Genomic DNA, 25,118 nt, shown 5'->3' with positions numbered 1-25,118 from the left:
CTAGGGAACTCCTTGTGTGAAAACTAAAGACGTAAATCATGCTCCAGTTGTGCTAAAATACTTTCAAAACATCTAAGAAAAGGAAGATGTTTCACTCAGGGCATTTTTAATTCCAAAACATACAATGTCCTCATGCTTGTCTTAGAAAACATGACTACCTATAACTTTTTGTCAAGGTGTGCGACTGTTTTAATATAAGCTCCTACACAGCATTTTGCTAGACTTTCCCCCCTTTGATATTCTTAATCTGTCTTGTATAAATTCTGCTTGTTGTTGCTTAGGCAGCCTTACCCTCTCACTTGTTTCCCCTTCCTTTGGTGGGGTTTTTTTGGTGTTTATTCCTATGCTTGCTACCTAGTGAGAAACTTGCACATGATTGATATCCTCAGAGACCTCTATCCCTCCAGTCAGTTTGGCTGAAGTTAAGCTGTAGTGTTAGAATTACTAAGAGGCAAAATATCTTTGAAATGACACTTGGAATATGTAGGACCTCTATGCAGTGGTAATTGTCAGGAAAGTCTGTTTTTCATGAAGTTTTGCTTCTGAACACTCTTCAGTCTGTCACCACATATTTTGAAGTCTGATTATTTTTGCATTTAGAGGACATGACAATGCAGACACCTCTGGGTTTTTCTCCAATATGGCATTATATTTTCCTCCTCTGTTTTGGACTGAAAGAACTCCTAAAGCAAGCTTATACAAATGCCCATAGTGATGGTCACTCAGTTGGGAAGGGAAACAATCTTGTCTTTTTTTTGTCTTGACTTATCAAGGCTTATGAAGGACCTCATCGGAGTGATGTCCCAGATCTGTCTTAGATGTAACAATTTAAGACTTGGAATAAACTGGGAGAAAAATCACAAACACCCACTGAAAAGTTTCTATTCATAGGACCTGTTCTGGGCTTAAATGCTGTTGCAGGGCAAGTTTACAAAAACAAAAAAGGCAACTATTAATCAGCTTCCTCTTTCCAAAGTAACATTTTATGTTCCTTCTTAAGTTAATGAGGCTGTGGTATTCTTCAGGGTTTTGGAAACTTAAGACACAGACAGCTGTATTTTGCAAATTTTGTATATGAGAGTATTAAGTTTCTTAAAAAGGAGAGATGCACATCAGCATTCTGAACTGGATGTGCAGCAGTGGCTGCTGGTCTAACTCTTGCAAAAGGATTTACCTGCCAAGCTCACAAAAAGATGTTTCTAAACTATGGAGATCTGTAAAAGATGGCCTTTAGAAGGGGAATTTCAGCTCACATTGTTTTGAGCATAAACACCTCTTTGCCCAAAAGAACGGTGCAAATGATTTTTTTGGCTATTTAGGAGAATGCAGAAACAAGCAGTGCATTTTTTGGCTACTCTCTCAAAATTGGCTTGGATGGTCATCTGATACTTCAGGGAGCAAGAACTGCAGAGCCAAAGAGCTTCCTGGGTGCTGATGGATGCAGTTTGCACCAGACATCAGTTGTTCTCAAACTAGTGTTCATATTTCATTTGCCTTATAGAAAATGCTTAGAAAATTACTACTCCTTGAGTAAGAAATCATTACAGACATTACATTAGAGCTCTGTGCTAGTATGGGGTAATCTTAAACCAGCATCCAAGTTTTTTTTGCAGAGCTCTTTATCATTTTGAAATTCTGTGTACTCTTTGAAGACCTTACAGACTACGATTATGCAGAAGAGAGGATAAAAAAAGTTTATTAGATGTAAGTAATTCTGATGCTGAAAAGTGTATTTTTCTTTTTAATTGGATTGTATTACGTATCCCAGAAGTGTCCCAGGTCAGGCTTCTGGGGAAGGGACACCTAAGCTTGAGTCCCACCAGCTTGACAGGTGCCTGCAGTGGTACTCAAGGGACATACTCTATACTCTGTCTGAAGAATTATGAAGCCTTTTTCCCTTTGGTTTGGCAGTCTGAACAGTTGGTACATTTGTCAAGTTACACCTTCACCACTCATTTCATTAAAAGCTCCAGGTTTTGCAGCTTATGAGATTGCTGTTTCTTAAACTGTGTTGTATTGAGGATACAGGTGGAATATATGAATCGATGAAATTGGTACTACTTGTGTTCAATCAAGAATAGTTGGCAAGTGCTGAACTGAAGCATTAAGTTTCTATGAAAGTCTTACAGTATGTTTTTTTTTTTTTTAATGCTGCATGGCTCCTGTTTCTCTCTATCCAATATTCTTAGTGCTCAGGGAGTTTTGGAAGTAGGAGCTTTCTTATTTTATGATAACAAAATTAGTCTTGCTCACTAATTGAAGATCATAATGATGTGGGTATTTTTATTGCGCATGTGGGAGCCATACATAAAGATGGGTTATTGCCAAGTAAACATTCAAACAAAAGCTGAAATAAAGACATTTCATTTTATGTAGTGTTTTTGTAAGGATGAAACCAGTTATTTTCACTCAGAACACTTTTGAGGAAATATGGAAATGGTGAGCTCTGACTCCAGGAGCTCAAGCTTTTATGTGATAATACAAAATACAGAGTAAGAAATTGAGAATGAGTAGTGATAGGTAGTTAAAGCCATATTCTTCTAATTAACGGCTTAGTCATTGTGTTAATACATTATTTTTTGTGTTTTGAAATGTTAATTCAACCTTCAATTTGAATCAGAGCAATAATTCAGTGTGGAAATGTTTCTTTAGAGCTCAAAAGTAGACATGGAAATAATTGTTTCAAATGTTTCTCTATATGAGAACATACTATATGTTCATATTTCAGCAAGATTTATGTTAACTGTTTTTTTTAAAAAACCTTTTGAGCACAAATAATTGTTTTGAACAAGTGAAACCTTCATTACAGTTAAATCTCAGGATTTAGTCAGCAAAATATGTAAGAATATATTTTAATTTTATAAGCTTAAACATTGTATTTTTAAGCTTGTGGGCAGGCAAATGTGTAAAGTTTCATCTTTGTATAAAGGTCAAGACGATTTTATAGTGTAACCAATTTATTTATCTACAGCTGCAAATATATGGCTGAAAGATGCAGATGTTTTATGTGGTCTTCATCAACAATGTAGATGTAATTGCCTGAAGTTACTTAAGCTTTCTCTTCTTTATTGTATCTCACTGATGGAATGCTTTGTGGATGTGTAGACTGTATCTTCCTCTTATTGATTCTTCTATGCCTGTGGCACATTAGAGCTTATATTTTCTGCATCACAAAAAGCTATTTCTGCAACATTCAAGAACTGCTTTTGGCTCTTTGACTTTGTTGTCATGAAATTGCCACACATTTGACTGTGTTATTTCAGTAAGAAATTATGTTATTACAGTGTGATTAGAAGTATGGAAGTAAGATGGATTGTCAATCCATGGTGCATAGAAAAGGTTGTTTTGTGGGCTAGGAATATTGCTGTGTTTGGCAAGAGAGAGCGCTCTGTGCCTGTGTTCCTTCCCCTTGTGCAATGTGCCATGTGTGGTGTTTGAGTATGTGCTCTGCCCTGCTTCTTCAGTCAGGTGTCCGTTTACTGTGACCCCCCCAGCCAGCAGAAGGAGCATAAATGGGTTTTAGGTTCTTCCATCAGCGTGTTCTACTTAGGGTTACCCTTGGATATTCTTGCAAGCAAAACATAGTCTAACTTAGCTAGACAAAGAAGGTGCATTTTTGGTTTTTTTTACACTCTTTGTTTCTTTTTCTGTGACAATTAAGTTGAGTGTTAGATTTTTTTTCTTTGGTCCTGCCCATATTGCTGTACTCACATGTGGAAGTGATCTACTGTGGGAAATCCTGTCTAAGGTCACGGCACATGGCGGAAAGAAAACCATGCTTATTAATATGGAAATACTGTCATCGGTAATCCTTGGAGAGTCTACCAAGAACGAGGTCCTCATGCAAATGAAGTTTATTTTGAGGTTTACTGTGGGCTGAGTTACACATTTTTCTCCAGACATCTTGCCTTAGTTTTGGTTTCATCAATCTGCACATTTATATAGAGATGACTGTCTCAGTATAATTCATGAAGTTACTAGTTTCTGATCTGGAAGTGTGGATGCAATTTTACACTACACTAAACTTGCAACCTCAGGGGGTGCTTATCAGGTAAACCAAATGAAGTAAAAGGGAGATGACAAAAGGCTGCTACAGGTGTAAACTTAAGTGAACAGTCATGTCCTAAAGAGAGTTCTTTACAATACCTCTTGATGCAGTAAAAAATAGGAATGATGGCTAATGTTATTTTATTGAAGTTTTTTGCACAGGCAAGTTAGCTTATGGTACAAGAGCAGTGTAATTGCAGAGGGCATGTTTTGGATCAATTTCTGTAATGCAATTTATTAAAATACATAAATAGATTGAAATCCTGCAGAGACCCCTGGACTTGTAAAAAATGAAATAAAGTTTGAATCCTATAGCATTTGATTAAAAAACAAACCCCAAACAAACCATTTAAAAATTTTGCATCTTAGATTTGTTAGCACACAACAAAGAACAATAAATTCTAAGGAGTCTATGACAGTATTTACCTCAGTTCCAAGGAAAAAAGCCTTTTTTTCTTCAACTCTTTTAAGTGTTCTTTTAAGTGTACGGTTGTTTGAAATGCTTTACCAAGAGCTCTTCTTAATCAAATAGATGCATAGTCCAGATTGTTCATGAGTTCATAAGTGATAACGGGGAAAAATGGCAGTTTCTGATTTCATCGTATTGAAGTTGGAGAGTATTCATGTATTTCTATAGATGTTCCTTTATTACTTTTGGTAGACCATTAGGAATTTTACTCAGCAATTAAAGACCATTTTTTTGGCGTGTCAAATAACCTTGAATTTTTAATGTTCGAAAATGAGGATTAAATATCCCAGAGCCATTCATTTTGTGGTCTGCTGACACTTCCTTGAAAAAGCCAGTGTAAATTGCAGATCAGCAAATTCCCTGCTGTTAAGCTTACAACGTCCCTGGTTTCATAATTACACACAGCTGATTTTAAAATGGGTTTTCACATGCTCATTGGTGCAGTGCGAAAGCACCTTGCAGGAAGCGTTGGGTTTATCTCTATCGGGCCGTGTAACGAGTCCCTTGCTGCAACATCTCGCCCCTCCCCTAAGCAAGCAGCACACACTGAGCAGTGGCTCTGCTGGAGTTGCTTCTGTTTTCATGGAGGAGATAGCAGTCCTTGCACTGCAGCAGGTGGAGCTGCCTTGGATCTAACCCGGGCTTCTGGCTGAGAGGATCCGAGTATTACTTTGGGCTGTGAGACAGTTGTCACTTCAAGCTGGCGCTAACGTAATTAAATACAGAGCTGACTCAAAAATTTTAAAAATGGACACGGGATTTTTTCTTTGCTTTTTTAATAAGATCTGGCTTCTAACGTGAAGCAACATTTTTCCTGAAGGATTCAACCTATTTATATAAAGGCTTATTTTTGAACACTATGGACCTAGATTAAATGTCAAAGACAGGCAGCAAGCAGCGCTTACAGAGGCATTTTTCTGGAATCTCAGTCACGGATCGATTGAAGTGCACAGGGTCTGAAAAAATGTCTCCTAGCATAAAAAACTTGGATTGTTTTTCTCCGATGCTATGCCACTGTAAAGTAGCATGTACCAACAACACAATATCTTTAATGTTTGGATGTAAGGTGGGTCTATAAAAGGACTTTCCTGGAAATGTAAGCTGCATTTAATGAATGATTGCCTTTGTGTATAATGTAACTGTACCTTAAATTTCTGGTTAAATAAGTGTGTATTTTGTTCCATGCCTTACTCAATTATCTGAGCTCTTAGTGATGGTGACAGAAGTAATGAATTGTCATGCCTACTGTTTAAAGATCCCTTTGAACAACATTTTGAATTACTGAATGCCGCATGTAAAATGTCGTCATTCTTCATTAATCAGCATTAATCATCATGTAATCAGTTTATTGCACTTGGCTTTCATTTTCATCAGCTGTAGAGAATTAAATACACAGGAGACTTGCACTGAGATACAGGGCTGGAAATGCCTCCTGACATCATTTTGATGGAAGCAATTGTTAGTGGCAGGTTTGGGTTTAACAGTGCCCTCGGGCATTAAGTCATTTTAGGACTATATCAGCTGTTTAGGTTTCAGAGGAATAAAACATATATAATTTGGTAATCATCAGAATGGTAAACAATATATTCAGTGTTGTGTCAAAAATGTTTTTTTAAAATTTTTTTCAGTAAAATTAACAGGCAATGTCAAGGATATGAGGAGAATGTTAAGTACTGGAAAGCGCCTTTAAAATTAAAGGGATATGTGTATGAAGTCACTTTTCAGGCAGAAATTAGGAAATCTTCCCTTCTAAAACTTTCTTTATATATTCAGGGTTTCCAAGTCAGTGTTTGGTTTTGTTTTTTTTTAATATTTCAGCTAGATTTTATTTTATAAAGGCGGATCAGTTGTGTGTGTGCATTTATACTCGCATATATGCATGTGTGATGCATTTATATATACATATATACACACATAGATGTATCACAAAATCTTGATGGTGAATAAATGTCACCAAGGTTGGGAGGGAGGAGTCTGAATTTTTATGGTTCTTTTGATAGTGTAAATATTATAAAACTTGAAGTTGAATGCTTTATTTCCAGGAGGAAGACCTTGCCTTGTTTTGAGTCTGCTTATCCTTCCTGTGTCCAGAGCATTTTTCGCTTGGAAATATGTATCTATTTATTGATGCAATTTGGAAACTACTTGATATAACACTAAGATTTCTTTCCTTCTTTTTTGTTTCTTTTTCTAAGGAACCGCACACTCCTTATCTATAAGATATACTCATATTTAAACAATGAACTTGGGAAGAAAGCCGTGGAATGAAATACTCTCGGGCTGGATTTTGCCCGTTGAGCTGCAGAGCAGGGATGCTGTTCACTTTAAGAGCAAACTAAAAATATCCAGCCAACATGCAGCCTGCACTTCGGGCATGTTGTGGCGGGGCCGAGCGATGGCGGCGGTTCCCTGCGCGGCCCCTGCGCGCCCGCGGCCCCGCAGCTCCCCCGGCGCTGGCGGGCGCGGGGCGGCCGCCGGGGGGCGCTGCTGGCGGCGGGGGGCGCGCAGGGGCCGCGGGCGCTGCCGGCGCAGGTGCCGGGCCTCGCTCGCCTCCATGGCGGCACCGGGCAGGGCAGCCACAGCCTCCCGAGCGCGGCTCACTCGCCAGGGCCGTCTGTACAATGTCTTGGGCTGATTGTGCACAGGCTCGAGTTATCTGCGAGTAAACATGGGGTGCTGTTAATCCCGAGTGGGTGCTCCATGCTACCTACATGCTACCTACATTGTACCTCTCTACTGTCTGCATCCCAAACGAACTGAAGGATTTCTGTTTGAACGGTAACTTGCTGGTAGTGCAGAGAGATTTTGCACCAGGCACTTCTCAATTTTTGAATAAAAGTTGTTGGGCTGGATAGCACTAAAAATAAAATGCTCTTGTCCTCTGAGAAGATGCACCCTTTGAATACTGAGTAAATACTTAAATGACAATGTGAAACAGTAATACAGGGTTACCTGTACCAGTCCTTCACGTAATGAAACAATTTATCTCACACAAGTACCCACATGAAATAGTGTTTTCAGTTTTTGTCTTTTTTTAGACCACATTAAAAGAACACTCACAATCTTGAGTGTTCCTTTTTTATTTTCTTTTCCTTGGCCTTCTGGAACAGGTGAACTTGATTACAAATATTTCTGGAGTTTTTGTCAATGTATATACTTATCTTCAACTGTTTGTGGACATCCATGACATGAAGCATTACATAAATAAGTTTAACACTAGCTGTGCATTTTGACATATGATGGAACACTGTGACCTAAATAATCATGTTATAAGCAGTTATAGTCAAGATACAATGTCAAACTGAAACTATCCAAGAAGGGTGAAATGCTTTATGTCTTTGTCATAGCTGTAGTTATTAGTAAAAACTTAGTGCTTTTATTTGAGAATGAAGCAGTTTGTTACTCCAAGTACTGAACTTGTGTTTGAAAAAGCAAACCCCAAGATCAAAAACCCTCTTCCAATATTTCAAATCATTCAGCTTATCATATGTTGAAGCCTAAGTTGAAAATAGTACTGAATGTCCTATTCCATGGTCAGTTAAGTTCTAAAAAGACATGAACACTATCATCTTTTCCTACATTACTTTTCCTTTGTTATTCACAGCCTTTCAACTTATCAGTATGATTTGCTGTTTACTTGGAAAGAGTTTTTATTTGGCTTTCTTTATTTCCTTGTTTTTACAAACAAAAACTTTTAAAGTTGACTTCAGTTCTGCAACAGTAGAGCATATCTTCAGTTTCACATCATTTTTTTTTCCTTTGTGGGGAAGGCACTGTTATTTTCCTAAGCACTAATTTCTAGTTTAGCACTAGACTACAGGAAAGACTTGTACAAAATGCATTAGCATCTTTATTATATTATTCATTTTTGATTAGTTTTGTTTTAGCAAGGTATGCAAAATTTGTCTGTATTGTTGCTCTTGTTATTAGAGTTGTTGGAAGTTGTTTTCTGCTGAAGAGTGTCTGGATGACAGAGTTGTGAAAGCTGGGGAGATGTGAGAGCTGTAGGTATTTAGTCTTCTCTACCCATTTGTTTTTGATGTTGCATTCAAGTAATTCTATGCATGAGTGGATGCATTGCATGTCAAACAGTGCTTCACAATAGCTTCACTTGCTGGAATTATTTTTGGAAGGGTCCTTTCAGATTTAGTTTAATGGATAAAATGGAGAAATGACTAAAAAGGGACAAGTATTTAAACTTGGGGAATTCTGTGCAAATGGTGTAAAACTACTTGGTTTTATCATGCTGCCTGTTTATACTGCCTCAGAAAGGGTCTGGCCCTGTGAGCTTCTGTATATTTATCAAATTCAAATTATTAGATATACTTAATCAAGTCCTCTTTTGTTCTTAACCTCTTTTTAAACATGGTTGGACCTGTACAGTGAAAATGAAAACCTAACCTAGGGACAGACTATAAGTCAGACTGCACTTTCCCAGGGTTTGTTGTTTTTGTTGTTGGAAGTGAGCAGTAACCTGGGAGTTGTACGGCTGGTGGGTGGGCTAAAGTCTGGAGAAGGGAAAGGAGTTTGAAATATGTTATTTTTAAAATACACATAAGAGATTAGGAAGACTAAAGTGAACCTCTCAGAATAAGTTTCCTAAAACTTTTCTCTGCTTCTCCTGTTAACAGGGGATCTCTGTTCTGAAAAATGGTGCTATAAAATGTCTAGAAAATCCTTGTTTGTCCTGCATATTGTTGCAGATACTTTGTTCATTCTTATTATTGTCTAACTTTGCTAGGCCTGAGACTTGAAGCAAGGATGTTGCGGGCCTGAAAAATGATTTTGCTGTGGTGAATTGGGTTCATTTTCTCATCTCATGCAAGCTAGCCCTGGTTTATTAAAGTAAATGGATTTTTCAGTAGTTTACACCAGTGACCATAGAGTTTGGTGACATTTCAAAACTTATTGAGGGTATAATTTAGCCTGAAGATATCCTGTTAACTATGTTGTATCAGAAGAGAAATGTTTTAAATTAATTTTGCCACATCTGTATTATGCAACAGGTGTATATGCCCCTTTGGGGCAGTATCTCTGTCAGAACTGTGTGTTAAATGTTTAGCACTTGCTTGCTTTGGATTTAAAATTATGGTTATAAATTGTAAAGCAATAAAGCTTCTTAAAAAGGAGTTAAATTGCTTGGCCACTACCTAATTCAGTGCTGGGAGGTGTGCAGCTGAGACTGTCTGCAAGTTCAGAGCTGCTTTGCCACACCTTTTTCTTTCTTTTGATGTGTCCATTGCTCGGCTGGCTCTTGTAAATTACGGTCTCCTTGGAGCCTGGATTTGGGTGCAGGATTGCATTCTCTTACTTGTAAGCAGACTAATGACCTGCTCCTAGCCACTGGAGGTGGGTTGGCCCTACTCGTTACCTGCTTTTCTCCCTGTTATGCCAGCGTTGCTGTGTGCCTGAGCTTGTCATGAGGACAAGGGAACTACAGAAAATTTGTTATTGCTGGAAGAGGGGAAAAAACATTCTGCTGGATTAGCTTGCTGAGCTTGCTCACTGTGTGAAGTCAGCTGTATGCTCCCAGCAAGGGGCAGGGAGATGAAGTTGTACAGCTTGACTAAGAGCAAGTGAATGGGTTCTTGCTTCTTCAGACCCTGGCTGCCCTTGGAGTGAGCTGGGCTGTACTGTGAAATCGTGTCTTTAGACCCTTACGGAGAGGAACTTGCACAGGGCTTTGGATGCAGCAGCGTAATTAACTAGGCATGGCTGAAACAGCTGACTGAGTTCTTGTTCAGGGGCTGGAAGCTCCTGGGAGAGGAAGGGAAGGGGCAGTGGTGAGTGGTGGCTGTTTGACCAACCAGCTCACTTGAACGTGCTGCCTCAGTCAAGAGGCGCAGTATTCAGGGGTGGTGCTCTGTAGTAGAGCAGTAAACACACTTCCATGGAGAGTTAGCTGTTACAAGATACAGTAGTTTGCTTTACTTAAAGCACTTTGCTCAAAAGTAGTTTCTGTGAAGGGCTGTGGTACCTTTCAGAATAGGTAGTAGCGTGCATATTATGTTTTCACTCACTTCACAGAATCAACAAGGTTGGAAAAGACCTTTGAGATCCTCAAGTCCAACCTATGACCTAACACCACCTTGTCAACCACACCATGGCACTAAGTCTTTTATTAAACAACTTCATCTCAAATAGTAAAGTCAATCTTAAATACTGCAGCAAAATCTAATTAGCAATTCACTTCTAAATTTTTTTTTTTTGAGAAGACTGTAAGCTCTGTCAGTGCCTTTTAGGGGAGAATTCTTTACCACAACATTTTCTCATTTTTAATCAAAATAATGACATACTGATCTATTAAAACTTCATATGCACTATTATATTAGAAGCACTGATACACTCTATAATGTAAACGTGTATCTATTAGTGAAATCTAGAGCCTGTTTGCACTCAGTGATGTTCAAGTATCTGTTTCTAATAAAGTATCTGCTTCTAATAAGTATGTCTGGTTTCAGGAAAAAAAGCAAGGTAATTCTGTGCTTTGTCTAAGGTATTAACTGTTCTGTAAAGGAAATTAGTTTTGCTTGACCTATGATTGTTTGACTAGTTAGTTTGTTCAGGTTTTTTTTTTTTTTTGTGTGGATGTTGTTGTCTGTGCCCTGGCCCCCCAGTAAAACTGGAATGATCCACTTTTACTTTCTTCAGGATCTTGTCTGAGATGATCTGGAAACTAAATCCACTTTCAATTAATTTTCCTGTTTTTCATAATGAAATCAAAGCCTGAGGTCTGCTAGGAATATTTTGGATGTCAAGTCCAGCCAAATACAGTCTTCATCAGGGGAGCAGGCTGCTTTAAGCTCTCAGAATTCCTACATTCTCTGATGCTGCAAGACATTTCCTCTGCTTCTTGAAGCTCCAATGTTTATTTTCTCTAATTGCCAATGTGGTCTAATTTATACTCTGGTAACGTACCCTTGTATTTTTGGCCAACACTTTGTTTAATTTATAATTCTTCTCTGTTTCCAATGTTTAATATGGCTGCTCTAGAGAGCTAATGTCAACTCCTTTCAGGGTTTTATTTTGATAAGTGAAAAACAACTCAATCTCAGAAAAAAAGATGAATGGCAGCAGTCTGAGGCTGAGCAATCCAGTATCTCACTGCTGCAGGGAAAAGAAAGAAAAAGAACTTTTTATCTTCTGGTAGTAGTGAGCCATTAAGTTGGTTATCTCATGAAACCTGTCTACTAAAAATTTGAAAAATTAGGGCTTTTTGAGTAACCACTGTAATTTTTCACAACTGTCAGACCTCACCATCTCTCCTTTGATATACATCCAGCTAAGCAGAAAGTGTGGAAGTGTTTGGAGTTGGGCTCTTGTGGTAAGAGAAGTCTTAGTGCTCTTGCTTTCCTCCTTGGAGTTATTTCTTTTGCCGCAAGAAGTTGGTCTTGTTCTTCTCTGCTAAGTAGTGTTTTTGGAGAAAATACACTTGAATTGCTTCCACTTTACAATTGGGTCAAGAATGTGTTAAGCATTACAGGAGCTGGTAACTGATAGATCATCTCAAGCAGTTTCTTTGTAGTTTATCCTTTCCCTATGAACTGTAAATAACTATGTATGTACTTGGGAGTATAGCAGTAGTGTGTGAAAGTGAATTGTGCTTAGAAAATGTTGGGATGCTTCTTATGAACACAGTAAACCCTGCTGGGGTTTATGTAGCTGTGGGACTAAAAGGGCTGGAACATTTTTGGATAGGACCAGTCTTTAAACTAAAAATGCTAATTAAAACTTTTATTTATAGATTTTATTACTTTGAAGTCAGCAAGGTCAGAAGAATAACTATTTCTGTCTGACTTAGATTTGCTGGATAATCTTTTCTCATTTCTGTGGTGGCCTGATCTTTTCCTATAATTTATTTTTTCAGAAATACCGCTATCAGGATGAAGATACACCCCCACAGGAGCACAGCTCTCCACACATTGCCAATGAGGTGACGGGTCCAGAGCTGGTTCATGTATCGGAGAAGAACCTGTCACAGATTGAGAATGTCCATGGATTTGTTTCCCATTCTCATATTTCACCAGTAAAGGTAGGCATTTTTAAAGTTAGAGTGAACTGTTTTGGTATGCTCTTTAGGAATTTCATTTTGTGGGGCAAAAAAAAAAAAAAGCATGTGAAACACCTCTTTCTGTTTTTTATGGAACTGGTCATTTGTAAAATTTACTGTATAGACATTAAAGCATTGACTTAGTTTCCACAGATTCTAAGTAGACATGGTTGGTGGTAAAATGCCCAGAAAACAACTATAGGTAACTTAAGATTTTTGATATATTTTTGAGGGGCACTGTAGTTTGTGTTGTCAGTTATATTTTGGATTTTCAGTCAGAATCCTGTAGAGTCAATTCTGAGTTTTTTTCTAGTAAGTGTTTTAATTGAGGATCTATGTGCAGTATGTAATAAGCCAAGTGCAATAAATGTCTCTGGGGTTTTCCAGCATGCAGCACCATTATTTTCAAGATTGCTCCAGAACTTGAAGACAGATTTAAAGATTAAGACGACAAACTGAGTGTGAAGTTTGGGAGGGGGTTATAACAGGCAGTTTTATTTACTATGTTAGAAGATAGATGTAGCTCAATCATTTTCTGATGAAATGTGCTTTTGTGTGTTAGACTAAATGCTGTTTTCTATAACACCTCTGAGTCTTTATGGCTGGTTTTGAGGAAAAAGTGGAGAAATTATTTGATACTGGGGACTATTTGGGCTTTAGAGTGATGAGATGGGCTTACATTGTGGTAGGCTTATAGCTTGATACTTTTAGCATGCATTGTTTGTGTGTGATAGTGTCCTTTGTAACTGCAAAGAACAAATGCTGTCACATTGAGAGCAGCCCTGGGGAGAAGGACTTGGGGGTGCTGGTGGATGAGAGTCTGGACATGACCCAACCACATGCACTCATAGCCTTGAAAGCCAAACATGTTCTGGGCTACATCCAAAGCAGAGTGGACAGCAGGGTAGGGAGGGGATTCTGCCTTTTTGTGCTGCTCTGGTGAGACCCCACCTGCAGTATTCCACCTAGCTATGGGGTCCCCAACCTAAGAAGGACATGGACCAGTGGGAGCAGGTCCAGAGGAGGGCACAAAGGTGATCAGAGGGCTGGAGCACCTCTCCTGTGAAGACAGGCTGAGAGAGTTGGGGATGTTCATCCTGGAGATCAGAAGGCTCCATGGACATGTTAGAGCCCCTTCCAGTACATAAAGGGGCTACAAGGAAGCCTGAGAGGGAATTTTTTGCTTGGTAGTGATAGGACAAGATGGGGAATGGCTTTAAACTGAAAGAGGGTAGACTTAGGTTAGATGTTAGTAAGAAATTCTTTCCTGTGAGTGATGAGGCACCGGCACAGGTTGCCCAGAGAAGGGGTGGCTGCCCCATCCCTGGAAGTGTTCAAGGCCAGCTTGGATGAAGCTTTGAGCAACCTGGTGTGGTGGAGGGTATTTAAGCCCATGGCAGGGAGTTTGAACTTGATGATCTTTAAGGCCCCTTCCAACCCAGACCATTCTATGATATTTTAAGAAAAAAATGTTTTGAACCTAGTTATAGTTCCATTTTTTTAATTAAGAAGAAAAATTTTTTTGAATGTATCAGCTCTTTATCATTGACTTGTAAGGATTTTGTAGAAGAACCAACTGTAGTGTGTGAGTGCATTTAGTAGTTACTTTCCAGATTTTCTAAAATTTTTAAAATGTATATGATGATACTGAACCAGTTATTTTTACTTAAATCTCTATAATGAACTCTCAGTATTTTTCCACAGTCTTCAGCTAGACAAGCTGAATTGTTCAGCCCTAACAAATAACCTTTCTGAAGTGGGCTATATTGCCCTCTGAAGAGCCTTCTGAGAATACTAATGTGACAAAGCTTTCATTTTTGGGAATGGCTAGGACTTCAAACTTTTCTTGCTTATGAGGTTAGGCACACAATAATACACTTTCATATGTCTAATTCTCCAAATATACTGATATTCGGAAAATAATGAAACACATTTTATGCGCAACTATTAGAAATAAAAAAAAAATCCTCTTCCTCTGGGGACTTAAGGTCAACTCTGTTTATTCACAAGCTTTTTCTAATACCTAGAGCAGTTAGTCTTGCCTTTAGAAAGCATAAAGGGATCAAAAAGGCAAAGAGAGGAGCTGTAAAACTGCCTGGAAGAAATTAAAACTTTTCAAAATAGAATTAAGGAGAATTAAGAATTAAGTATAGTTACAAAATATGGTGAGGCCTTTTCAAAATGCTGTGTGTCTTAGGTCTCTGAGGAGGATTGCTATTATTCTCAAATTGGTAAATGCTGGAAGATCGTCACTCAGTAGGGAAGAAAATCATCACGCAGGAGGGAAATATCATTCAGTTTGTATTACCATTTTTAGCATATATCTGATTATTTTCAGGTAACTCCCCTGTATTAATATCAAAGCAATGTACGGTAAATTGAAATTTTCAAAGCTTTGTTCATCTGAAAACTAGGGTGGGTGCTCCAGGTTTCAGTTGTTTACCAGTGTTTTGTGTAATTTTGAATTCTGATGCTAATTGACTGCTGGCTTGCTTCTCTACTGAAGAAAAAACCCAAGGTTGCTATTGTATTATTAGCATAGCTGGTCTGCTCTGGTTTTGGCCTGATGATCTGCGAGGTATTCATAGTTTTGGCATAGCTCATGCTGAAGATCAATTTAGCAACAACAGCTCTGATTTAAGAGTGCTTTGTGTGATTTATTTGGTAGGTTGGCTTGGTGCACTGTGCAAGGACCAGGTCTTGGCTCATATACAAGATCCTGATCAGCTTTCTTCAATAGTTCATTGCTTAAGGAAACTAAACATTACATGAATAAAATAATAAGAGGAGTTTGGTTTTTGTTTTAAATGTAAATGTTAAATGCACTTAAAATTTCAAATACAGAGTTAGTAGTTTGAAGAAGTCAGTGGTTTTATCATAATATGCTTTTTAAGCAATGCTGCCGAGGGCAGTAGAATTGGATTTTGAGGTATACCTTCTGTTACAGCAAGCTCTCTGCAGTATGGAGCAAGAATATGGAAGAACAGAAGAGAAGGGAGGTGCCTGGTTCTGACTAGTTTGTATATTGTTCTTCAGAGAAGTTTTCAAATACTCTAGGACTTAAAACAGCTTTTATAACTTGCTTGGACAGGTGGATGCTATTTCAAAGAGCAGTTTTTGATGACCAAAAATACAAATGTGTATCCCAAATTTTTAGATGATGAGTATGTGATTGCCATTTATCAAATGTTAAGTACTGTAGTAATTGAAGGCAGTTTATCTTCTTGACAGGAGAACTACCTCAGATTCAGATTGGGTTAAAATATTGCATGTTTGTAGTAAGAGTGAAATAAGAGGCACTAGCTGTGCTGATTTAAAATTTAAGTAAGACTTACAGGTTTGGTCTTGTTAGAGTGGAGCTTTGTCAGTTTAAGAAGAAATGTTTACTTCCTGTGTCTCAAGTAACAAAGAAGTAAACTTGGCCCAGGAGGTTTTGTGTCCTCTGGTCTCTAATACTGCATGAAATGGAACGCTAATGCTGTAAAACAGCTTTTAAAACAAATATTTAATGGTAGAGAACCATGAAGAGATAGTGAAAATGGTCAAACTTCAAATCCTTCACAAATATTCTGTCCCAAAGGTTTTGAAGAATATTTTCAGGTAGCTAGGCAGCGAGTACCGCAATTTCTTCAGTATGGGGTTTCCAAATTCCACCTGGAAACGTGTGGTTCCAATGTGTGGTCCTGAGAGTCCTGAAATTATCTGCTCTGCAGATTTGCCACGAGATGGCGAGCTACAACAGGGTTTCCTTCACTGTAACACTGAATTCAGTGCTGTAGCACAGTGAGATCACAGCCCCTTTGGAGTGACGGGTTTGGAGTTAAAATTTGGTTTTATTAAACAGCTCCAATCAAGTCAATCTGTCACTGATATGATATGGTACCAAACAAGTTTTTAAACTGTGGAGTGGAAGCTGAAGTTTTCTATCAAGGAAAAAAGCTTTGAATAACAGATTATTACAATGCTATAAAATAGCAGGTCATGGTGCAATAAGACTAAAAAAACCCCAGACTCTAATCTTTATTTAGAGCAACCTATGTATGACAGATATTTATCATATATATATGATGTAGCATGGCAATTCAGTATTTAAGTGTAGAACCCGATTGGGGCTTCCATATATTTCTGTATTATTTGTGTATTGTGTGTTGGTATTTGGAGCTATTATTTCACTGTTAAGACAGAAGCTCTAAAGGAAACATGTAATAATTTGTAAGATGCTAAACATAACTTGTACTGGAAAGATATACCATGATTAGTATGATAAATCTATATCTTGCTCTGAAATAAATTCCTAATATTGCAATATTCAATGCATTTCCATTATAGCCGTAATTCCCATTTGAAATTTGCACAAGTTCTTAAAAACTTTTCGAAGTATTTGATAAGTTTATAAATGATATTATCACGTGGCTGCATGTGGTAACAGGAGGCTAGATTTACTGACTGAGAAAAGTCTCTGCAGCTCTGTCTTTAATCAAATCTTTTTCGATGATTTGTCTCTGGAGATTTTCACCATAGCACCAATCTTCAAAGGGTGTGAGGAAAATGCCTGCACTCGGTTTGTTCCTTACATGTGTCACAGATATGGGCAGCTGAACAGAAATGTTTTAGTTGGAACATAGTACTGGTTTTATAAGTCTAGTAAGGGGCCTAAAATTGCTTATTCATGCTATATATGGAAATGTTAATTATTGACTGAATGGTACATCTGTAAGGAGCTAAAGACTTTCTACTGGTTGAATATTTGGTATCTCTAGAACAGCCTTGTGCAATCATCGGTGGAGTAGCAGCATACTCTAGGAATTGTGAGGAGTAGATTGGGATTGGTGGAGGAAGTCTTTAACTTGTAGTTCCCTAATCATGGACTCATGTCCATATTTCATGTTGGCCACTTTCACACAGTTGGCCACTTCCCTGTCCTCATATGTTCACAGGAATGGTCGTCCCTGTTCTAGGGGTACTGGGGACAGACAGTGCTGAGCAGGTCAGGCAGTGCAGGGATTGCCTTCCCATTGCTGGCTGCCTGTTTGATCTCCTGCACAGACCTGTCATTCTGGCTGGGGCTGTTGTATTCTGCTAGAGCACTTGTGCTTCAGGTGATGCAGTGAAAATCCCCACTTCCCTTTACCAAAGGGAACATGTGGATTAATGTTGTTAGCCCATTTAAAGCAATTGGAGGGCTCTTTTGTGGTTATTACCTCAGTGACTAAAACTATGGCTTAATAATATTATGACATTAAATGCAAATGAGTTACTGTTTTCCTGTCTCTGAATGATTCCATGATTTTTTTTTTTTTTGCCTTTTCTTTTATACCCCTTTTATATAGCTTTTTATAGCTTTTGTATTCTTAGTGTTTTTTAGCCTACATTCCTAAGCTGATTTGTCAAGCTAGGAGACTAAACATCTTAGAAGCCTCATAGTTAGGGATCAGAAAGCCCCAGACACCAAGGTCCTTTCCAGAACACATTTTGTAAACTGAGATAGGATCATCCAGGGGATGGTTCCTTGGGGAGGGGGGCTCACTTGAGCCTCTCATTGGGGAATCTACCTGATCTATCGGGGGTGTGCATTGCAGTGTGCATTTTGGCACATTCCACCTGGACATGGTGCACCTTAGGATCCTTGAAATAAATACAGAGGTGAGATACCTTTTTCCCTTCTAACCGTGTTTGATTCTTGATTTTAAGACTAGGAAAAGGCATCATAAACAATGAAATGCTTCAAACTGAAGTGAAATACTGTTCTCCATTGAATAAAAGATGGAAGTTTTACCCCTGAATTTTAACTAAAGGAATCTTTTTGCCTGAGTGACGCACCCAGTGAATACCTTTGAAGCAGTAGCTGTGCCCAGTGTCAGTGCTCCTGTGCTTTATCTCTGCTTACACCTTGCAGTGTCAGATCTGGGAGAAAATATTCAGGCTCAGTTTGCATTGGAGTGCAAGTAGTCTTGTATTAGAATAAAAGCAGTAAGACAAGAGTTTACCTTCTTTGGCTCTGTGAACCTCTGTTGGAGCTTGTGGTGGTGTATTGAGCAGGGAAGGATCACTCTACACCTACACTGTTCACTGCTGAGAGAGACAGTAGGCTAGTTGGGCATTTTATTTGACCTAGCCCTGTGAGTGCCTGTAGGGTGAGACGTATGTCCTTCAGCCTTTCTTCTTCTCTTACTTAGAAGCAGCAGCTTGTGTTTCTGTGTCCCATATCCTGCACTTTGTGAAGTGGACACATAGTTTCAAAAAAATGTCTAATAGTCTCTCAGTGGTACCCAAACCTTTGCCAAGACAGGCTTTGTAATCCTAGCACAGCAGTTCTGCTGACTACATGCACTGTAGTTTTACTCTGTGAAATAAATATCTTGTGCCCACTCGGTGTATGCCTGCTTTTTTTCACATGTTTAGTCATCTTTGGAAAAGTATTTCCAGGACCTAATGGTATTTAAGCTTAATGGTTTTAAATTAACCCTGATTTGAAACTGCTTATCTATTAGTGCTGCAGTGCTGTGTAACAGCCTACTTATCCTGACTGTAGTATCACAGGAATGAGATATGGCAAGGTGATTCTTGTTCTTAAAATAGCTTCCAGAAGGGAGAGGAGAAATTGGAACTCACTCTGATTTCTGTACTGGCAAAACACGGTGAAACTGTTCTAAAGAGCAGAATCAATGAGCATGTGGAGAAATTAGAGATGAGAAAGCAGTGAATGCATTGCAAAGAGAATTCCTGCTACACAAATCCCTTAAAGCATGTGCTTAAAGATCATCTTGTTGATGTAGGTTTTTAGGTTTTCTTAGATGCACACAATAGATGCACTCAAAAAAGATTATGGAGAAACTTAAGCTGCCATGAAATAAGGAAAAAAATATTTTGGTATTTAGTTGTTAAAAAAACCCAAGCAAACATAAATGCCCCACCAAAACCAAACCAGCAACAAAAGGAAAGTAAAGGTTAAGGAAGAAGATTGGTAATCATGGATGGAGGTTACCAGAAGGATCTTGGAAGAACTTGTGTTCTCATTGCATCATCTCAGGGGAATAAGAGCTGAGGTTTATAACGGATTAATGGAATAATCATCTCAGTACTCAATTTACAGTCAAAAAGGCAAATGGAATACAAGGAATAATCGGAGACACAAATGGGAATATAACTGCATTATCTTATCGCTCTAGAAATCTGCACCATTCATTATCTAGATTAAGAAGGAAAATTTAGATACTCAAAGAAGAACAACAAGAATGGTCAGAGACAGAGGGCAGCTACTGTGGAATGAAGAATGAACTAGTTTGACCCCTCAGTTTGGGAAAGAATTGACTCAGGAGATACCAATGAAACTAGAGTTAATAATGCTGAGTCTCTAAAATGATGAGAATGACTAGGGAATGGTTATTTCAGAAATGAAAATTTGTATTCAGAACTATAGATTAGCAGGTGACAGTTGTTTTACAGCCTGTAAACACAGTGATGTATAATCAGCCTCTGACTTTGAAATAATCTTTCAACTGCTGATAGCCTTTTGGTTTCTGGCTATACCAATCAAGGTATTACAGCATACATTGTTTGTCTACTCTGCCCTTTTTCTTCAACTGCAAACAAGCACCTTTATTTAACTCCTTCCCATTAATCTGTATGGGAAATAGCTGTATTTTATATATATATATATATATATATATATATATATATATATATATAAAAATATATATTATATAATAGTTATATACATGTGCATATTCACACATCCTTCCTTCAATGCCAACAGTCTCCCTTCCATGTGAACCCAAATCTTGTGCTGGTAGTCTCAATAGGTTCCCTTCTTTTTATCTCCTGGTGTGTCTTCCCTCTAATCCCCTCTGTTCTCTCAAGTGCTTCCCCGGAAGTCTTTTAGTGCTTGTGGAGCTGCTGTTAAAATGGCCTTCTCTGTAAATTGGGAGAGTTTTTCTGCTCTCGGAAAGGGTAGTGGTCTTCATGATTTGAACCGTGCAGGTTCAAGGTTAACCAACAGTCAAAGTAATTTTAACTTCCTCTTTGCCCCAGTAGATTTTCTTGTCCTGCTCCAGTCTGAGCAGGTAGGTGAGGTTATCTTGAAAATGAAAATACTGTTTCCATTTAGAAATCAAAGATCATGTAATTTGCAAGATGGGTTATGATTGTGAGAAGGTTGCAATCTGTTACTTTTTTCTAAATTGAGAGCTTTGTAAAGCTTTACCATCTTCAGCAGAAAGGCAGTGCTTCTGGTGTTAGGAGCATACCTAGAATACTGGGAATTATAAAGAAAAACTTGACCATACCCTCAGACATATTTATTTTTAGACTAGTATTGTACTTTGGTGGTCACACTTGAGAGGAGCTGTTATGCAGTCTTTAATTAAAATGCATTGCCCAAGTTCTTGGTAGGTTATTGCTCTTAAACTTCCTGTAATTAAAGATGTGGAAATATATACAAAGGTGTCAGTTTGTGTTTTATAGTAAGAAACAGTTGACCAAATCGGCCCAGTTCTCCATATGGATCTGCTCAATAAATTCTTGTCAACAGAGACAAGAAAGAAAAACTGTAACAGATGGACTCCGGATTAATCCAAACATTAGAACAACCTAAGATACAGTAATCAACATCAAGTCATCCTAGTAACAGGTTGCACTGTTTTCACCCCAGATTTTCCTTGAGCTCTCAGTGCAGTTGGGTTCATTTTGATGACTTGAAGCAAGCCTAAGGAGACTTGCATTAAACACAAGATGTTTTTATCAGTCTGGCATGCCAAAAAGATGGGCAGGAGGTTCATGAGCAGGGTGCGGAAGACCAGGCAATTCAATCTGCCCAGATTGGTAGGTTGTCTGAGGTGTATTGTGAGTAATAAGGTAATGATCTTTTATATTAAATATTTATACTAAAATAGATCATTATAGTATAATTGTGATGGGATGTTTACTTATAAGTTAGTTCCAGCAGTAAGATATGTCCTTTTTATTGATTATGTGTATGACACTTGGTCAAGAACTATTCTTCAGTCCTATCTGAACTAATAGTTAAAATAGACTTTCTAGCATCTCTTAGCAAAAAGGGCTAACAATTTTTTTTCTCCATAGTATTTGAGTCCTGAACTCCTGGGCTTTGGCTTAAAATATTGCATAAACTTGTTAATGAGACTTAGACTTGTTATACCAGTAAAAGTTTATTAAATCTAGAATTCTGAAAAGTGTAAGAAATAAACATGAGTTTGTATCTATGTTTTCAGTATTGTTTTTGTTCCCGTGCCTGAAGAGTTTAAGTTGCATAGTCTTATGTTTGAGTATCCAAGTTCTGCACATTTCTTTTGTCTCTTATTTTTTTTGGTCAAAACCTAAGTGATATTGAAAATAAAATAAGTCCCTGCCATTGTTTTAGGTAATTCTTGAATTTTCTCTGTTAATTCAATCAGGTTTTTTTCCTTTAGGGTCTGTGCTTATTTTAGCCAATACTCTGTTTAGCAGAATAGTAGTAAAACTAATATAAAACACTTTTCAAATGCTTCAGGGGGATTGTTGTTTTTTGTTCAGAAAGGGTAATTGAGATATAACTGCTGTTTCTGTTCACAAACAAGTTTTGTTCCTGTGCCTTTTTAATTTTTGGGTGTGCATTCTGCTTGTAAAGTTATGCCCGGGAAACCTTCATCTGAGAAATTAAAATAGAGCATTATGTATGTTTTTACTTGTCTCAGCAAACTGATAATACCCATTTGCTTGGATACTAAGTCAGAGGAATTCTAGCCCATATATTTGATATTGATTTTTACATTTAATAACCACTGCGATTACTATATCTTGTTAATTGGCCACAGAACAAATAATGTTACTCTGCTGCCACAACAAATGCAGATGAATCTTGCAGTAAATTTCTTAATCTGTAGACAGATATGTGTACTATTGTAGAAATCTTAATTATGTGCTGTTTTATTTCAGGGTAGAAGTCTTTTCAAATCTGCAAATTCTTAATTCTTGCCTTACAGTAAATAGTGTTTTTTGTTTTGTTTTAGTATGTGATGTTTTTTGTTTGCTTTGTTTTTAATTTTATGCCCATCAGTTCAATATCCAGAATATGAAAAAGAGGTGATGAAAGCTCTCCACTCCTTTTAGGTCTTCCTGCAGTTTTCCGATGAGCCTCCCTGTTCTGCCTCCTGACTCTGGAGGCATTCACAGATGCAATTCCAGCTGCGACATCTGTGTTGATGATTTTCCTTTCTCTGGATATTGCCTTTTCTGTGCAAGTAGAACTTTTTCCAGTTTCTACTCGTACATGTTTGACCCTCTGTTGAAATGCTCTTTGACTGAAATGAGCCCTTGTTTTTACTGCCTCTCACTGATTTCTCAACTGTACAAGTGACCATTCTTCTAATTTGGACTCCTTTGTGCTATCCTGATTTTGTGCCACCTCTAGAGCTATGCCTTGCCTTTATCTTCAGGTTGCTTTGTAACATGTAAAAATCAGGGTTTGTCTCATCACCACAGTGCTGGCTCCTTCTACAAATAACTGCAACTGTGTCTGCTTAGGCGTCAGCAAATCTTGCTCGATATCATTGCATCCATATGGAGTGTAGGTGACACAGATTGCTGGCTTGCATCACCAGTGGGGTTGCATAACCTCTTCCTTAAGTACTTTTCTGGATTTCTCTCTCAGTTGAAATTAAATCATTATTGCTTCACTTTCAGGAAGCTTTTTGTCCGTATGATGCTTTCCTGAAGTGCTGATTTCTAAAATGACTTTGTCATTGATGCCATAGCGGATTGTTGGCTGTGTGGGAATCATCCTTGAAAGAAATTTCATGCCTTAAAACACAGCAAACCTCTCTTATCTTCAGACAGATTGATGTAACAGTAAAAAAACCAGGTACTTGATAGATTGCATGTCCATGTATTATGTTTTCTTCCAGAATTTTAAACAAACTCTTCCATGTGATTCTCTGTTTGGAGCCTATGGGGAAAAACAGAGAGAGAAATGAATTCTTAAAGAAGTTCTTTTGAATGTTAGACAAATTCTTGTGCTCTAAGATATTTAATAAGCTGTATAGCAGTGTTGACATTCAAGGCCAAATGTAGAAGAATATAAAAAATATTTTCACCTTGGCTCTTTATAAAAAGACTTGTAACTCAAAGCATGACATTTGTACCTTGTTCCAAAAACCTTCAATTATAGCCAGGGATTAATCAATTTCTCCGGTAATAAATTCATAGCATTTTTCAGGCTAGGTATGTTTTCTGTGTCTGGAAGAAGGTAGGGCTCAGGAAGGGCTGCAGTCTTCCTATGACAAAATTCTCATTATAAATAGCTTGTCCATTTGAAAGGATCATTGTATCTACTGTGTCTCAAGCATTTCTCAACCTCCATTATTTATCTTATGCTCATAGCTTTAAGGACATGGCACAAGTCAGACCGAGTTTCATATGACTTACAGTGATAAACCATTGTATTTTATAAATATTAATAAAGTCTGTCTGAAAGGTGTGCTCAGAATATTGGCATGTGGTGTGTTATTGAGCTGCACTAGTTACTAGAAGTAAATGGTGCATTGATCTCACTACGACAGATTTCAATTAATGTACTTCTTATTTCTGCTTGTAATAGAAGCCAGCAGGAAAAAACTGTAACTCAGAATAGGATTGCTGTCAGTAAGAATTTGTTAAACAGCAGATTATGTTGCACCCCAAAAAGTATGTGGGGGAATTTGGTAACCCCACTAAAATGCACATCATGAATCAGTGGATTTTTAGAATTATGTGTCTGTAAGGAATTTTTCTGCCTTTGTTTATCATATGGAGACTTTTCTGCTTTTTAAAAATGTTTGCCCTGGTGCTATGATTATGACTGTAGAAATATACCACAAATGGTTTTGATAACTTTTGGCTTTCCAGAGATGAGCTAGTACTGAAAGCTTGACATTTAACTGATTTCCTAAATAATCCCTCTTATGTGAGCTGGAGGATTTTTTTAGAGATAGTTGGCTATAAAAATTTGGATGGTGAGTTCTGTAAGATAACTTGAGTTCCATATAATCTTTCAGATAATTATTCTGAATTCTTTTTTACTATGAAGAGAGCAGAGAAAACCTATAACAGTAATGCTTGTCATGTGCATGGGAGATCAAAATAATCTTACTGAAAAGTCATTAGTGAATAGTAAGAATTTTTTGGTTTTGAATTATTCTTATACTTTTGAGAAGTAATGTTGAGTCACAAAGATATGTATTTATTGTTTTCATAATATGCTTACAGTAGCCACAGAAATTTGGGCATAGGTGTTATGAACGTGACACGTTATTCACAGAACAAGAACAACAGAGTGTGGACTTGTAGTGTTTAATCTTAGTCTCTCTGATCCTCTTGATAATTAAAAAAATCCCCAAACCGCAGCAGAACAACCTCACTAGACATCCTCTGATACACAACACAAAATGACTGTTCTGTGGCACTGTGATTCACTCCCTCCATAGTTGTTTTATGCACAAAAGAACAGGGAAAAACAAGAAGAAACCAGCAAACAGTTGTTTTTTAGATATTTGTTTTGAATATGGTGTTAAAGTAGTT

At 37.8% G+C, this 25,118-nt stretch overlaps 1 protein-coding gene across 15 annotated transcripts in view; it reads left to right on the top strand.

Annotated features, from left to right (window-relative positions):
• Window positions 1-25,118, top strand: part of DLG1 (discs large MAGUK scaffold protein 1) — a 149,568-nt gene that overhangs the window by 39,132 nt on the left and 85,318 nt on the right. For 11 of the 15 annotated variants that reach the window (XM_048315007.1, XM_048315016.1, XM_048315004.1 and 8 more), the window contains one exon: window positions 12,384-12,548. In XM_048315007.1, coding sequence (XP_048170964.1) covers window positions 12,384-12,548 — 165 coding nt within the window. Of the gene's footprint in view, window positions 1-5,090; window positions 5,583-12,383; window positions 12,549-21,306; window positions 21,420-25,118 lie in introns of those variants that run through there. The other 4 variants (XM_048315009.1, XM_048315008.1, XM_048315006.1 and 1 more) reach the window with 3 other exon arrangements.

This window comes from Corvus hawaiiensis, chromosome 10 (genome assembly GCF_020740725.1).
Source record: "Corvus hawaiiensis isolate bCorHaw1 chromosome 10, bCorHaw1.pri.cur, whole genome shotgun sequence".
NCBI classification, from domain to species: Eukaryota; Metazoa; Chordata; class Aves; order Passeriformes; family Corvidae; genus Corvus; species Corvus hawaiiensis.
This window is presented reverse-complemented; position numbering and strand designations above follow the sequence as displayed.